Below are 14,822 nucleotides of genomic sequence, written 5' to 3'. Positions count from 1 at the left end.
ATGTGATGCTATCAAACCATGGCTTTTATTTTAAGGATCTGCATGGTATGTGCACCTATGCTAAGAAAGAAACCATGATTAATTTTGGCAACAAATGACACTGTAACTGAAGCTGCAATTTGGTGCTGGTTTACAAATCTTACTTTATTTAAACTACTATATGATCATCATGTCTGAATCTAGAATCTTAGCCTTACTGCTGATATTGTTTGTGTCCTGTCAATTTTTCTGAATTCCAAAAAGAAAAAAATAGAAAAGAAATAGAAAAGCCAGGAATCTGCTGAATAAGTCTGATTACTTGGTTGACTGCAAGACTGATCCCATTAGATCAAATTATAGCTCAAAGCTTTAATGTTATGTTAGTCAACCATTGAGTTCAACATCAATATCCAGTGATGGTTTACACCTGGCAAGTCAGCTGAGTTAAAAAAGAATTCTACACAATTTCCACTTCCAATTCCATGTATCTGAAATGAATCTAAGAATGAAAGTGAAACTGATGTAAAAAATATTAGGGCTACAGCACAATCTCTCAAGTGAGACTGTAGCCCACTTCTTCAACTTAAAGAAGGTCCAGAAGTACTAAGACTTCAATTTCCCAAGACATAGACTGTGCTAATTGTTTTAATCTGCAATAGTCATATTAATTCCAGATACAAATATATGTAAACCAAAGCCTTCAGGAAAATAATTAAAAATGTTAGGGCAGATTTCAGAGAAATAACAAAATGAAGACAAAGCCAGTGTCTAAACAAATGTTTCGTTTCCTTTTGGTGGTGAAATGAGGAGGGGCAAAATGTAAAGCATTGATACAGCTAACAAGCTGTATTGCCTCACAAAAGGAAATAGCTGACAGTTTCTATCAAGCTTTTAAAATAAACAGGAAGTTAAGTGGAAAAGGAAAAAGTAAGCCACACTCAATACTCATATAATGTCTTTCACATCAAACAAATGGAAAACTGCAAGAAAAGAGCAAGGCCGTTTATGCTAGTGACATTGGTAACATCAGGCATTAAAATAATTATGAAGCTATATTAGTTCAAATATACAAAAAAAGCTATTCTTTTTTTTAAAGCAAAGATTTTACAGCAAAGTTCAGTAACAAAATCTGATAATAACTTTCATGTATAACTTATGTCTATTCTTTGGTAAAATCTTGGCCAGCAGGTTTTGCCAAAGCACTTCTGCAGGAAAAAAAAGATTTCTTTTATTTGCAATTTACAGAAGCAACTGTCATTTTTGCCCTCATGATTTCAAAATTGGCACCATACTTAATAGTTGTTAATTGAAAGCTGAACCTAGAGATAATTTTCGGTATTCTAACTCAAGTGCAAAAAATAAAATACTGGCCACTTCATGAATACTCTAGTCTAGACTATGTCTAGATTTTTTTGTTTTCACAATTCAGAAGCTCCAAAAACTAAGTTTTCTAATCTGATATCTCAAGTATCAAGGAAAATTCTGGTCCCAAATTATATAAAAAAAATTAAAAAGTTAATTTAAAAGTTATGAGCACAATTCAGTGGCAACCCTCACACCAATATGAAACTATGGCTTTTAATTAATTTGTTGTTATATATTTAAATCAGTTTTTTAATGATAAACTACAATCTATGTTCAGCATGATGTGAATAAGCTTTGAATGATTTACAAATACCAGGTTAAAGAAAAGCATGGGAATTTCAGTCCTATAACATGATAATTCACATTCTCTTTAGCAAAGGCATAATATTATTGATAATTAGTAACAAAATAATCAGGAAAAAGGGGGCTTAATGTTCATGTTTAACTTTGAAACCCTTTAAAATGGACAAGGTATAAAATCGATAAAATATTAATCATAATGTTTGAGATCTTACTGGCAGTCCTAAAACACTGAGTTATCTATGTATCCTAAAACCTTGAATCTGCAGGATACTTTAAACAAACTATGAACAAATCTTTGGTTTAATGCAAATTCACACTTGTCTGTACATCTACAGTTACCTTTTCACCAGATTCCAATAATTTGTTGATGAGCATTTTGGAACAATCAATGTTTCTATTCCATGGCTAGGCCATTATTATAGACAAAACTAAATTGATTCACTGTTGCAAGTGATAAAGAAAAATTGATATCTACCTTTGTCTTCACAGAATGATTACAAACTGTTACCACAGAACAATAACAGAAGGCCACTGAGCCAACAGATCTTACTGGGAAGAAGGAGACAAATCACTATAGAGATAGTTTTAACACCGAGCTTCAGATGACCACAATCCTTACTGATTTAACTCTACATAAGACTAATAGTAGCTATAATCTCCCAATTATTTCTGTTCACATCATCAGAACTGACTTAGTGGACATGCTCGACGTCCTGTCTATTAAACATGTCAACTTATGATGTTGTGCCTTTTTCTGCTCCTGTGCTGACCACCTGAAATAACATCTCCCCCCAGAAATCCAGATAGCCTCAAACATGGTGATCTTTCTCAAGATTTAAAGACATAATTGCTCCACACAGCATTTGGGCCAGGATATTAAGCAAACTCCATTGATTGTTTTTTTTCGTTGTTTTTACTAATTGTGAATTCTGAATGTATTAGATGTTAAGAAGGTTTTCTGTTGATAGCCTTGGCTGTTTATTTTAAACAACTGGGTTGTGGTTTTTAATTTTCTGTTTGCCACCTAGAATCACAGTAGTGGGATGATTGGCCATATTGATTGCTTAGGTATAAGAGTTAGCCTGTGGTAAGACGGGTGGCCATAAATTTGATAAAAGAAAAGAGAGAAGGAGAGAGGGAGGGAGAGAGGGGGGAGAAAGAAAGAAAGAAAGAAAGAAAGAAAGAAAGAAAGAAAGAAAGAAAGAAAGAAAGAAAGAAAGAAAGAAGAAAGAAAGAAAAAGAAAGAAAGAAAGAAAGAAAGAAAGAAATAGTTAAGTGTAGTACAGAGTTTTAGGATGATTCCCCAAGAAGATATTGCCCTATGAGGCCCAACTAGCCTTCTCCAGGGCCAAATTTGAAGCATTAAAGCTGGATGAGAGCTAATAAATTAGGCTGTTTATAGTAGACTATATAGGCCTTTAGTAAAATGAGGCTCTGGAAAGTCAGAAACTAATGCTTGTTGAGTTTCTACTCTGTGGTATGACTTAATTATTCTTAAAACAATTACTCTTGTCATTCGTCTGTCTCTGTTATTTCATTCTATCAATAAGAGCCAATTATGTGAAGTAGGAGACATGAAAACAAAGAAAAATGATGTCAGAAAACAGCATGAGTTATGCTAGATGGAAGAAATAATGTTCTATTAACAGTACAATGTTACTTACAGAATTTAATTTATAAGATTATTCCAGTTTTTTTTCAACTAACATATATAAGCAGTGTAAAATATGCTACATAAAGCACTACTTGATCACAATTCCCATTCCCATTGTTCTCTAAGGGATGCATGACTGGGAACTAATTGCACTGCACACTTTTCTAGGCCGTGGGAGTCTCGCAAGTTACTCATATACCTGGTTCAAAAGGGAACTGCCTATTTGCTGATCAGCCAGAATCAATACAGCACAATACCATACTGCAAGAGCAGCACTGATTTCCTGTTGGCGCCTAGATCCAATTCACAATAGTGCTGAAATCTTTTATGGTTTGTTCCTTTATTACCTCAGGACCAACTGCTCCAGGTAGAATCTAATTGCTCACTTTATCCTGGACAAGAATCCTTCCATTTAAGATGTTAAATGGGAAGAATTTAGAAATAAGCCTACACCATAGAAGCTCCCTAGTTCAAGAATAGCCTGTTCCCCCCAAGGTTAAGATACACCCCCCTTCCCAGCAAACACGTTGAGACTGCTTTTCGGCAAGCCTTTAGGGCAGAAGGTGCCACTGAACCGAAAACACCTATTCAGAGTAATAAAGATTAGATGACTACCTTGAGTTTCAAATGTAATGGATCCATGGAGAAGGCAATTTACAAATGTCAGGGTAAATAGATAAATAAAATAAAAACATACAAAACATGGATATCTTCATAACAGAAAACTTTGGAGTACATTTAAAAGCAAATGCCCCAATTTCTGATTTTCTTTCAATGAGGCAATAATCACTTCCCATTAGGGAAGAATAAAAATGGTTTTGGTTTTCTCTACCAACCCCCCGCCCCCAACCTATTCGCAAATTGAAATCCTCTTCTATCTATATTCTGAATTAACAGAAACTATACCTATACTCGTTAAAAAAGAAAAACAAGACCTTAATATGATACTCCAGCTAAATATTTGAATAAAATATTTGTAAAATTAACTCAGATTTTAGATAAGAACTTACCCAATGTGTCTTTTAGATTTTTAACCAAGGAGCCTTTCTTCAAGCTGTTCTTTCTCTCCACATAATTTGATGGCACATATCCTGTTTTGTTAGCTGCGTTTCTTACCCTCCACCATGTCTTAGAATCATCCAGCAGCCAGAGGCGTTCATTCTTTTTTATGTCAAGTTCTTGATCCTGTTGGGCAGTATAATCCCACTTCGCTATAACAATAACTTCTTCTGTCATCTTTCATGGAGTCTGTCTGTCATAAAACAAATAGATGTATTGAAACACTCACGAGTTCCTTCACCGTTCATTCAAACTTTAAGGCCTGAAAAATGTTAGAAAATATTTTAAAGAATATAGTGATCAAGTCATTTACCACACGTAAAATACAAATTCACTGAAATATATTCTCTGCAATCTCGATAGTTAGTGAAAAGAACAGAAGAAACCGAAAGCCTTAAAAGCACAACAGAGTGCCATATTTTTTTTCAACTTCATGACAAACTGGCTCATAGACTATGCTCAGCTTAGCACAATATGCTACTAATAATTCTAAGGGAACAGAGTTCAATCCTCACATGTCATCTTTGTAATTCTAATGAATGACAGGCAGGTTTTTCTACATGAATATTTCCCCATTAAACAGAAATACAATTCCCCTTAATAATACACAGGTAAAATATCTTTGTGCTATAGATTTTCCTAAGCAACTTCATTATTTCTGCTCCTTTTATTTAACATTCTTCATCCCTCCCACTGCACTGACTTGACCACAGAACACAAGCATTATTAATGTATCATAAAACTTATCCAGTTCATATTTCTGAAAATTAGCTAATTCATAACCTAGATGCTGATATGGCAAATTAAGCACAGCAATACTGTGAAATCCTGTCGGGAGAGAAACTGTCCCAATCAGGAGAATGGGTCAAGTGGGGATTAGTCTGGAATCATTAGTAGACACAAGAGAGCAAGGTCTGACCTTTCAATGCCAATAAACCTTATCTAGTTCAGGGGCAAACTACCAGGCTGGGAAGATTCCTGTGAAATAGGCAATAAAACAAAACAATAAAGTAACTAGTTTAAACTCTTCTCCTTGGGTCTAGCTGTTTGCCCAACAAATCCTTGCAGAATACAAATCGGAATATGTATAAACTCCAAATCTAATAATCAACATTTAAAATTAACTATATGGTAGTAATTCTTTGTCAAAAACAAACAATTCATTCCCTTTTAAAGTGAATATGCCATATTCAATATAGGACCAATTTATTAATGTTGCTCTACTTCTTTTGCTCCAAACAATTTCTGCAATTAGACCTATGAAACTGAGGAAGTCGTCTTCTCCCAATAGTTTTCCAGTTTACTTTAAAAAGTATATTGCTGGATTTCTAATCCGATTTTACTAGAAATTTCAGGTGAAAGGTTTTTTTAAAAAAATATCCTTAGCTTGTCAGCTTTAATGAATTAGTATGACAAATGTTCTTATGGCAGGCAAAGTTCTAATTATAAATCATTTTTCTTGATAAAGTGGTTATTGAGATTTTTAACAACTACTTTCATTTCTGAGAGCTTTCCCCAATCTAGCGGAAAATGCATTATTGCAGAACTGATTTTGATATATGTACCTATAAATACTTACACTATGGGATAATCCCAGCATAAAAATAGCATCTAAATCTGGTGGTGGGGTTTTTTGTTTTTGCAAACTGGATATCTCACAATTATTTCACTGCAAGGAAGCCATTTTTAAAACTTTCAGAATTAAAAAGCTGTGTTACACATTTTTCCTGTAGTTACTTGAGCATTTGCTATTTGTTTAATGATGCAGGGGCTAATGATGCTTCTGAAGTTTCACAGCCTTTAAATGTTTTTGACCATTTAACTCAAGGGTGTCAAACTCGATTTCATTAAGGGCCGCATCAGGGTTATGCTTGACCTTGAGGGGCTGAGGTGGGCATGGCCAGCTCAACGTTACTGTCAGGGGCACCTGTGGTGGCCTGAGCACTCTTCCAGAGAAAATGGGTTCCCGAGCTCTGTTTTTGGCTGCAACGGCCTCCTGCAACCCTCTGTCAGTGAAAACGGAGCTCGGGAGGGGCATGAGCTGTTTCCAGGGCAGCCCCACAGGCCAGATCTAAGGACTCCGTGGGCCGGATCTGGCCAAAAGACCTTGAGTTTGACACCTCTGATTTAACTGCTTCCTGAGCTATCATCCCTTTTTATTAGAAGCTGAAGAAAGCCGATATTAGTTATATATGCAATCTCTGGAATACTGAACTGGAATATCTTTTCATTATAAAACAGAGAGGTCACTTTTTAACCAATGTGAAATTAGGTTCCTTGATATTGGAGCTGTATCTTAGAGGTTAGAAAGAACATTGATTCATATAGTTTAGTCTTATTAGTATCACATTTTGGTCCTGCTTCAATAGTATTATCAATGGACTGCATGTTAAATGTGCCTATAATCTTTCCGCATATCTGAAATATCAAAAACTGGACTTTCTGGACATAGTGGTTAGATAAAAAACTTACAACACCAAAGTGAGAAAAGTAGATCCAATTTTTAGCAACAATTGTTGATAAATGTCAACGTTTTATTTTTTCCCCAAGGAGTTCTGAAGGAATTTTTATTTGGTCTGTAACAATCTCCAAGCCATTTTTCTTTTTGCAAAAATATTTATGATTATTTAATCTTATTAATATTAAATTATTTCTCACAATTTTTATTAATTAGAACTCATTGAAAATAATTTTAATATCATAGGGATGGTGGTGGTGGAAGGGAAGGAACACAGCAAAAAGTAAGCTTTATGAAGGTATGACACAGTAGGCAATAAAATGAAAAGAAATTAAATACCGTGTATGCCTGAAAATAAAACTAGGTCTTATTTTCTTTTGGGTCCCAAAATAAGCACTAGGAATAGCACTTAGACTTATATACCTCTTCACAATGCTTTTACAGCCCCTTCTAAGTGGTTTACAGAGTCAGCATATTGCCCCAAACAATCTGGATCCTCATTTTACCCACTTCGGAAGGATGGAAGGCTGAATCAACCTTGAGCCTGGTGAGATTCTATCTGCTAAATTGCTGGCAGCCAGCAGTCAGAAGAAGTAGCCTACAGAACTGCAGTCTAACCACTGTGCCACTGCAGCTCTAGGGCTTATTTTCAGAGGGTGTCTTATTTTTTCCCCATGTACAGGAGACTCACTTCTTCTGCTTGCTTGTGGCGGAGCAGGAGGCCGCGTGGTGTGCCAGTGCTGCTACCGCGAGGCAGTGTCGTGGAGCTTACCTCAGGGCCCCCGCAGCCAGGATACCAACGCACCGACACCTGCCTCACCATGTGGCTGTGGCACCACATCATTCAGCCTCCTGCTCCGTTGTGACCATGAGCAAGCAGAAGTAGTCGGCCACGTGGGCTCCTGGTTCACATGGCTGTCAGTGCTGCTGCTCTGAGGCAAGTGTCGGGGGCCCCAAGGTAAGAGGTGCAGAGCACTTGGGGCAGCTCTACTAGTCTTCCTTGCTTTGTGGCTGCAGCACCACGAGCAACCAGATGGAATGAACAGGCAGCTGGCTGTGCAGGATCTTAAGTAAGGCTTATTTTGAGGGTAGGGCTTATATTAGGTGCCCACGTAAAAAAACATGTTAGGGCTTATTTTCGGGATAGGTCTTATTTTTAGGAAAACAAGTAAGAATGCAAAAAAACAACCACTATAGCAGCATGTAAGTTTTAGTGAATTTCGGTAATGCTAGCTATGGACATAAGTATATGTAATAAAATCCTTTGTATTCAGTATTCTATCTTTTGTGCCACTTTTACTGGTGCTCAAATCAAATTCTTTGTCATGTTATTACATGGTTTTTACCATAGTACTTTTCCTTTAAAACAATACACAAAATTAAAAAATAGCACACTTGATCAAGAAAGCTAGGACTTTTGCCAACATCTTCTGAGAAGGAAGACATAATTGCCGCTGGACATGTGGAACTACCAATTCTATATTACACTGAATTTTCCTATTCAGTCTTAAAGCATATCCACCATAAAGTAGTTTGCTATAAATTTTGATTATCTAATTAGTTTTCAATGCCATTTCTAAACAGAATTTTGTAACACACAGGAATTTGCTAATACTCCAATAAAAACAGAAGTTTTTGTTACACAGGTTTTTAGCATAATGTAATATTCACAAGAGGAAAAAGCCTTATTTCTCAGAATGATTTCATTCCTTTGAAATATTGAGAAAGCACTAAAAATATTTTATAGTTCTATACAGTTGTACACCATAGTGTACATAACAGTACCACACACACTATTAATTTCTTTTGGGTATGTATGTATGTATGTATGTATGTATGTATGTATGTATGTATGTATTTATGTATTTATTTATTGATTGATTGATTGATTGATTGATTGATTGATTGGATTTGTATGCTGCCCTTCTCCCGAAGGACTCAGGGCAGCTCACAACAATAAGAAACAGAAAATACAAAAGTTAAAAGACAAATTAAAGCAGAATATCCAATAAATAAGGTTAAACATGGGAATACAAATTCAAATTTAAGATTTAAGAATTTAAAAAGCTACAAAATCAATTTAGAGTCAACCCAGGCCCGCCCGTTGGAAGAGCCAGGTCTTCAAGGCCCGGCAGAAGGTTCAGAGGTCGGGGATTATCTGGAGCTCCAGGGGTAATGTATTCCAGAGGGTAGGGGCTCCCACAGAGAAGGCTCTCCCCCTAGGGGTCACCAATCGACATTGTCTAGCCGAAAGTACCCTGAGGAGGCCAACTCTGTGGGAGCGAACCGGGCGATTTTCAGTCATTAATGACAATGACTGAAAATTGTGACATACAGGAAGATTGCCACATAGAAGAATGTTAAGAGAAAAGAAGAAAAAGTGATGTCAAAGTGATGTAATTTTTTATCATTATTAACACCAGCCCCCTGAAGCAAGATACATACAAAATAGGGCTGTGAATGCTCCAAAGTGATTTGAAAAAAAGGAAAATTTCAATCTCAAATGAGCATCTTTTTGCTATTCATGACTGTGGACGGACATGTTTCGGCATGACCTTAAAATTGGTCTGCTGTGTAAGAGTCAAATTAACTTTAAGGAATTGATTCCTTAAAGTATTGGTGCTGCGTAGTTCCAAATTTCTAAAAAATAGACAAGCTTAGCGTAAGTAAGGTGACAAATAAGAAAGCGAGCATAGTTTCTAATTCATCTAAACTCTTCTATCACAGGTGTTCTGCTTGCTGGTGGATAGACAGATAAGCTTTCTACCTGATAGATAACCATACTTGATATGATTTTATTCACTGTAACAAGCCCTTATCTAAAACTAATGTATTCTTTTGCTACTGTATAAAGTCATGTTTTTGCTATATTTTACTGTCTACTTTGTAATAAGTCTTTATTTTACATTTACAATAAGAATTCAATAACTTTCAAATGCTGTAATTTCAAAACAAATTAGCCATGCTTCTCTACATAAAAGGTTAATACAATTCCATTATTATTTCCTTTGAAATCAACTATTTCTCTATAAATACCCAACTTACTACTTTATGAATTTCAGAATTGAAGGTCCCACTCTGATACAAAATACCTGCACCAATCACACACACACTGATTGGTTTGCCAGATAAGGGGTCCATATTTATTTTTGGTAGTACACTTTTAAATATGCGAACAATAAAACAGCCCATTCAGAGAAAGGAATCATTTGTGCAACAGCAAATAAATTGTGATACTCTATCTAAACAAACCGGTTACTAAGCAAAGTTGATTGTGCAAGATATTGTATGAATTAGCTTAGAAGCCATTCCATTTTGGATCAAACTTATCTTACTACATCTATCGGTGCACCCATGAGACTAATGCACAAGCACAAAGATGTTCCATACTGATAATGAGTATGTTGTTGCTTACGAAATTACTTAGAAACAGATACTCAAATGTTTCCAGTGCCATATTTATTTCCAGAAAAACGTATGTATGTTTAATACATAAAACATAAATTTTACATAATACATTAAACATATGTTTAATCTCTGAAATATCGGTAGAGACTCGTACTATAACTGAAAGGCAAAACCAACCTGAATCGTAAAAACTGACCTCAAGTGAGAGTTGTTCTCATTTTGATAAGCCAGGTTATCAGGCCTGTTGTTATCAACTGTGTTTACAGGTATTTATTTATTACCAAAGTTTCTTTAAAACTGAAATCTGATTGGAAGAAAATAAATCGCAGAAATATATCAAGATCCTGAGTATTTTCTTGTACTTTCCTATTTTCACACAAAAATAACCATACTATCCCAGGAACAGAAATATGATATAAGGGATGCTAATAGCTTGGTATGCATTCCTATATTGTCTCCAAATCCTCTCCCCCTCCCAAATCCCAACTGTTACTGAAAATGCATAAAAAGATATGTACTTCCAATTATAACAGATAAAACTTAGAACAGTGTTATATTTTCTCTTATTTACTTTTATTTTATAAATGCTTAAGGCCACCCAACTCTACAAAAACTCTCGGTGGCATAAACAATAATATAATACAAGAAAACAAGAAAAGAGAAATTGCCCAGGCAATCCTTTAAAAGACAATCAAACATGCATGACCCGCTACCTATTCCAACCCAACACATGGGAGAAGACACTTTTATTATCTTTATTCATCATAATTTTTTAATATTTCCCTCAAATAGATAAGCTGTTTTACAATAATGAAGTCAGATAAACCATGCAAAATAACGTACCTTATTTACATTGCTTTTTTCTGAAAATGCAAACGCTAGGCACGCTTTTCAAAGTTTTTATTTTCAATGCCAACACCTGCTCTTCTGCCTAACTGTACAATATATCTGATAAAAAGTTCAACCCACAGCCACTCCAAAGAACATACAAGTCCTTTCCTACACAGGCCTACTTACAGGAAACCTCAAGTTAGCTTACTTTTGAGGCAACAACAACAATATAGTTCCTTTGCAAAAGGAAAGCTGGTTGCATGCCCGATTAGTTACACAGTACACCGATTATTTTATGCACATAATCCTATCATATATTCTTAATTACGTAATGAGATTATTATTTGCAGTTCCTATCTTAAACTGTGATAATCAGAAAAAGACATCTATAACAAAGGCAAGCTGACAATTTTTTTCACATGATTTCATCTGAAAGGACAACCAACCCTTAAAATGTTTAGCACAAACTTAAAATTGGCAAAAAACAACAATCCTTTTTTTTCTTGGATCCAATGTGTGGTTTCAGACCATGAATGCAAGCCAAGAGTGAGTAATGCAAGTTAATAAGCAGTCTTGAATACAGGTATGCTAGAGACTGGAGAAAGGGTGTGAGATACATCAGGAACTCAAAAATACTTTAAAACAAACAAAGTCCTCTCTTTAAAAACAAGCAAAATTCTCCTACGTAACCTGAAACAACTTTTTCCTGCTCCCTTGATAATACAGCATTATTGTGCTCCATTCACCACCCTGGCATACACCTGGCACCAGTCAAATTTAAACTGCAGTCTATGCTTCAGTTAATATTTCTAATGTACTATATAACATTGCACCAAGCTAGCAGCCTCCCTTTGGTCAATATTTATTTGGTCAATATTTAAAAACAGCAATAGAAAATGTCTCTCTGCTTTTTGCTGACGTTCAAGGGGAAAAATAACCTGTCTCATTAAAGTAACCTTGTCTTTTCCCAGGATTGCAAAGTTTCTGTAGTGACTTCCAGTTCACCCTCGTTATGTCAGAAACAAATGTATCTGCTTTAATAAGAAAACCATATTTTCTGCATTTGTATTTTTGCACATTCTGAAGCACTTCTTTCCAATAAAATTAGAAATACTGCATGGATCTATTACATATCTTTCAAAGAGTGATTACATTCCATTCACACACTCAGGAAAAAGTGTGCAAATAAAAATTAGAATTAGAAAAAAAAATAAGCTTACTCAAACTTACTTGCTCTTGAATTTAAAATGCTACGAAGACACAGAAAAGATCCAATTATTTTAACTCATTACAAAAATTTCCTTCTGCAGACAATTGCTATTTTCATGTTATTTTTAAATTAAAGATTTGTTGCTGAAACTGCTTGCGTATCTGTTGTTCTTTGAGCTTGGGTGATTTCTTGCAGACTTTTCATTACCAAACTAGATAAACACAGATGATGATGATGATGTTGTTACCCAGTTTGATAATGAAACGTCTGCAAAAAAAAAACCCAATTAAGCTCAGAGAGCACCAGAGACTCCACAGTTCAACTCTCAGCTACAAATATTCTATCTGCTTCCTAAGATATAGCAAGTGATAAGCTGGCTTTATTCCTGAAATATATTTGATATTAGTTCCCTGAGAGCTAAAATCCTACATATATCTACATAGATATAAGAAGACATGGAAAGAAACTTGGTTTCCATATCAAATTCAAACTATACAATTCTATAAAACATCCCAAAAGTGCTTTTTCAAGAGACAACTGAACTTTCTGGTTTTTCTTTGAAGACGTTTTGAAATGTCTTCAAAGAAAAACCAGAAAGTCCCAATTGCCTCTTGAAAAAGGCAATTGGACAACCATGACTTGGATGAATGAGAATCTCTAGACCAGTGAAGGTGAACTTTTTCGGCACTGAGTGCCAAAAGGGGAGTGCGCATGCGTCTGGCCTGCAACCCAGGAGAAGTTGCCAGGGCGCATCCATGCACCCAAAAATGAACTTCCGGTTTCCGCCAGCTACTCTTCTGTGTTTCTGGCTGATCGTCGTGTGTGCCTGCATGCCTGAAACCCGGAAGAATGGGCGAAGCCGCGCATGCCAGGCGACATGGCTCTGCGTGTCACCTCGGGCACATATGCCATAGGTTCGCCATCATGGCTCTAGACAATTCTACCAAAACTTTTGTGTTAACAACAGATTTGATTATCACACAGGTTTTCATCACAAACACCAGGCTAGGTCTAAGGGTTCAATACCTCTAAAGAACAGAAAGTAGTTTTCCATTTTGTCACCTAGGTCCATGATTACTTACTAAAACTTTTAATTTATTAGATTTTTATCCTACTTTTATTACTCTAGAAGTAATTAAAAGCCAGGAAACATACCTAATGCTCCTTCCTCTTCCTATTTTCCCTACAACAACCTTATGAGTTGAGCTGGGAGAAATTGACTGGCCCAAGGTCACTCGGTTGGCTTTCATTCCTAAGGTTGGCCTGTCCTAAGGACAGACTAGAATTCAAGTCTCTTGGTTTCTAGGCTACCACCAATTTACTCCCCAGTTTAATCTTTAAGTAATATTATATCCAGATGTGCCTTTGTAGGCATTCTAAATACAGTATATGGAAGATAACTGGACTTGTATTCCTACCAGGGGTGGGGGGTGGGGAATGCAATTGAAATTTTGTTCCAAATCAGTAAGGTTGTTGCCATTACGGTACTCAGCTAAAATAATACATGTAATTTACAGTCAGCCAAATGCAAACCTTTTCCTTGAACAAGAAACTGAAGTGCTGTGGGGAGCAGGGGAACAGTAGGGCCAGAGCATGTGTCCTGTCACTCCACTCTTTTAGAATGCCTGAGAAATGTGTAAAATGGAACAATTTAATTGAAAACGCTGCCAAACAGAAGAAATTACTTATTCATAAGTATCGTGATTTTCAGATCAAGTCAGCAGACCTGAAAATTCATCCATTTGAGAAATGAGGTCACTTCTTTAGTTAGTATTTGTAGCTACTGATAATCACACACCACTATGTTTTCATTCAAGTTTATTTTGTGTTTTCAGACATTCCAAAAATAGAGTGTACTGGAGGAGAAATGAAGGCAGTTCCAAATGACTGAGATGATTGTTTTCTTTTTGAAAAACTTGCCCAATGTTTATTTTTCAGAGTTAAATTTGAACACACACAAACACACACAGACCTACTGGCCTTGTTATGATTGTGAGATTAGGGTTTGGGGGTTTTTTGGTGCCTATAAGTCATTCTTGATTCCTGGTAACTGCCTGGAGAAGTCTCTGTGCTTTCCTTGGCAATAATTAGGAGTTGTTTGAGTCCTACTTAGGCACAAACTGATATTGGGCCAGTCCCTCTCTTAGCTCTAGAAAGAAGGCAATGGCAAACCACTTCCAAATCTTTTGCCAAGAAAACTACAAGCTATTGCTAGGAGTCAAGAATGGCTCAAGGGCACTATATGAATTTGGGGTGTTTTAAATTTCGTTTTCCGGGCCAATTATTTAATTGTATTTTAATGGTTTTTTAACATTTATATTATATGTATTTTATTCGGCTGTTCACCGCCCTGAGTCCTTCAGGAGTAGGGCGGTATACAAATTCAAATAATAATAATAATAATAATAATAATAATAATAATAATAATAATAATAATAATAATAATAATAATAATAATAAAATAAAAATAATAAAAATAAAATAAAAATAATAATAATATAGCACAAACAAATTAAGTGATGATTTGTCTCAATTTCAAGTCTGTTAATTTAAAT

At 35.6% G+C, this 14,822-nt stretch overlaps 1 protein-coding gene across 4 annotated transcripts in view; it reads right to left on the bottom strand.

Annotated features, from left to right (window-relative positions):
- The window catches only part of NCK2 (NCK adaptor protein 2), a 75,146-nt gene that overhangs the window by 22,212 nt on the left and 38,112 nt on the right, over positions 1-14,822 (bottom strand). For all 4 annotated transcript variants that reach the window (XM_034419622.3, XM_034419612.3, XM_034419603.3 and 1 more), the window contains one exon: positions 4,312-4,553. In XM_034419622.3, coding sequence (XP_034275513.1) covers positions 4,312-4,537 — 226 coding nt within the window. In that variant the 5' untranslated portion in view covers positions 4,538-4,553. The remainder of the gene's footprint in view (positions 1-4,311; positions 4,554-14,822) is intronic.

This window comes from Pantherophis guttatus, chromosome 5, assembly GCF_059756535.1.
Source record: "Pantherophis guttatus breed Tessera chromosome 5, ASM5975653v1, whole genome shotgun sequence".
In the NCBI taxonomy this organism is placed as follows: Eukaryota; Metazoa; Chordata; class Lepidosauria; order Squamata; family Colubridae; genus Pantherophis; species Pantherophis guttatus.
Note: the sequence above shows the minus strand (reverse complement) of the source record. Positions and strands in the feature narration are given on the sequence as shown.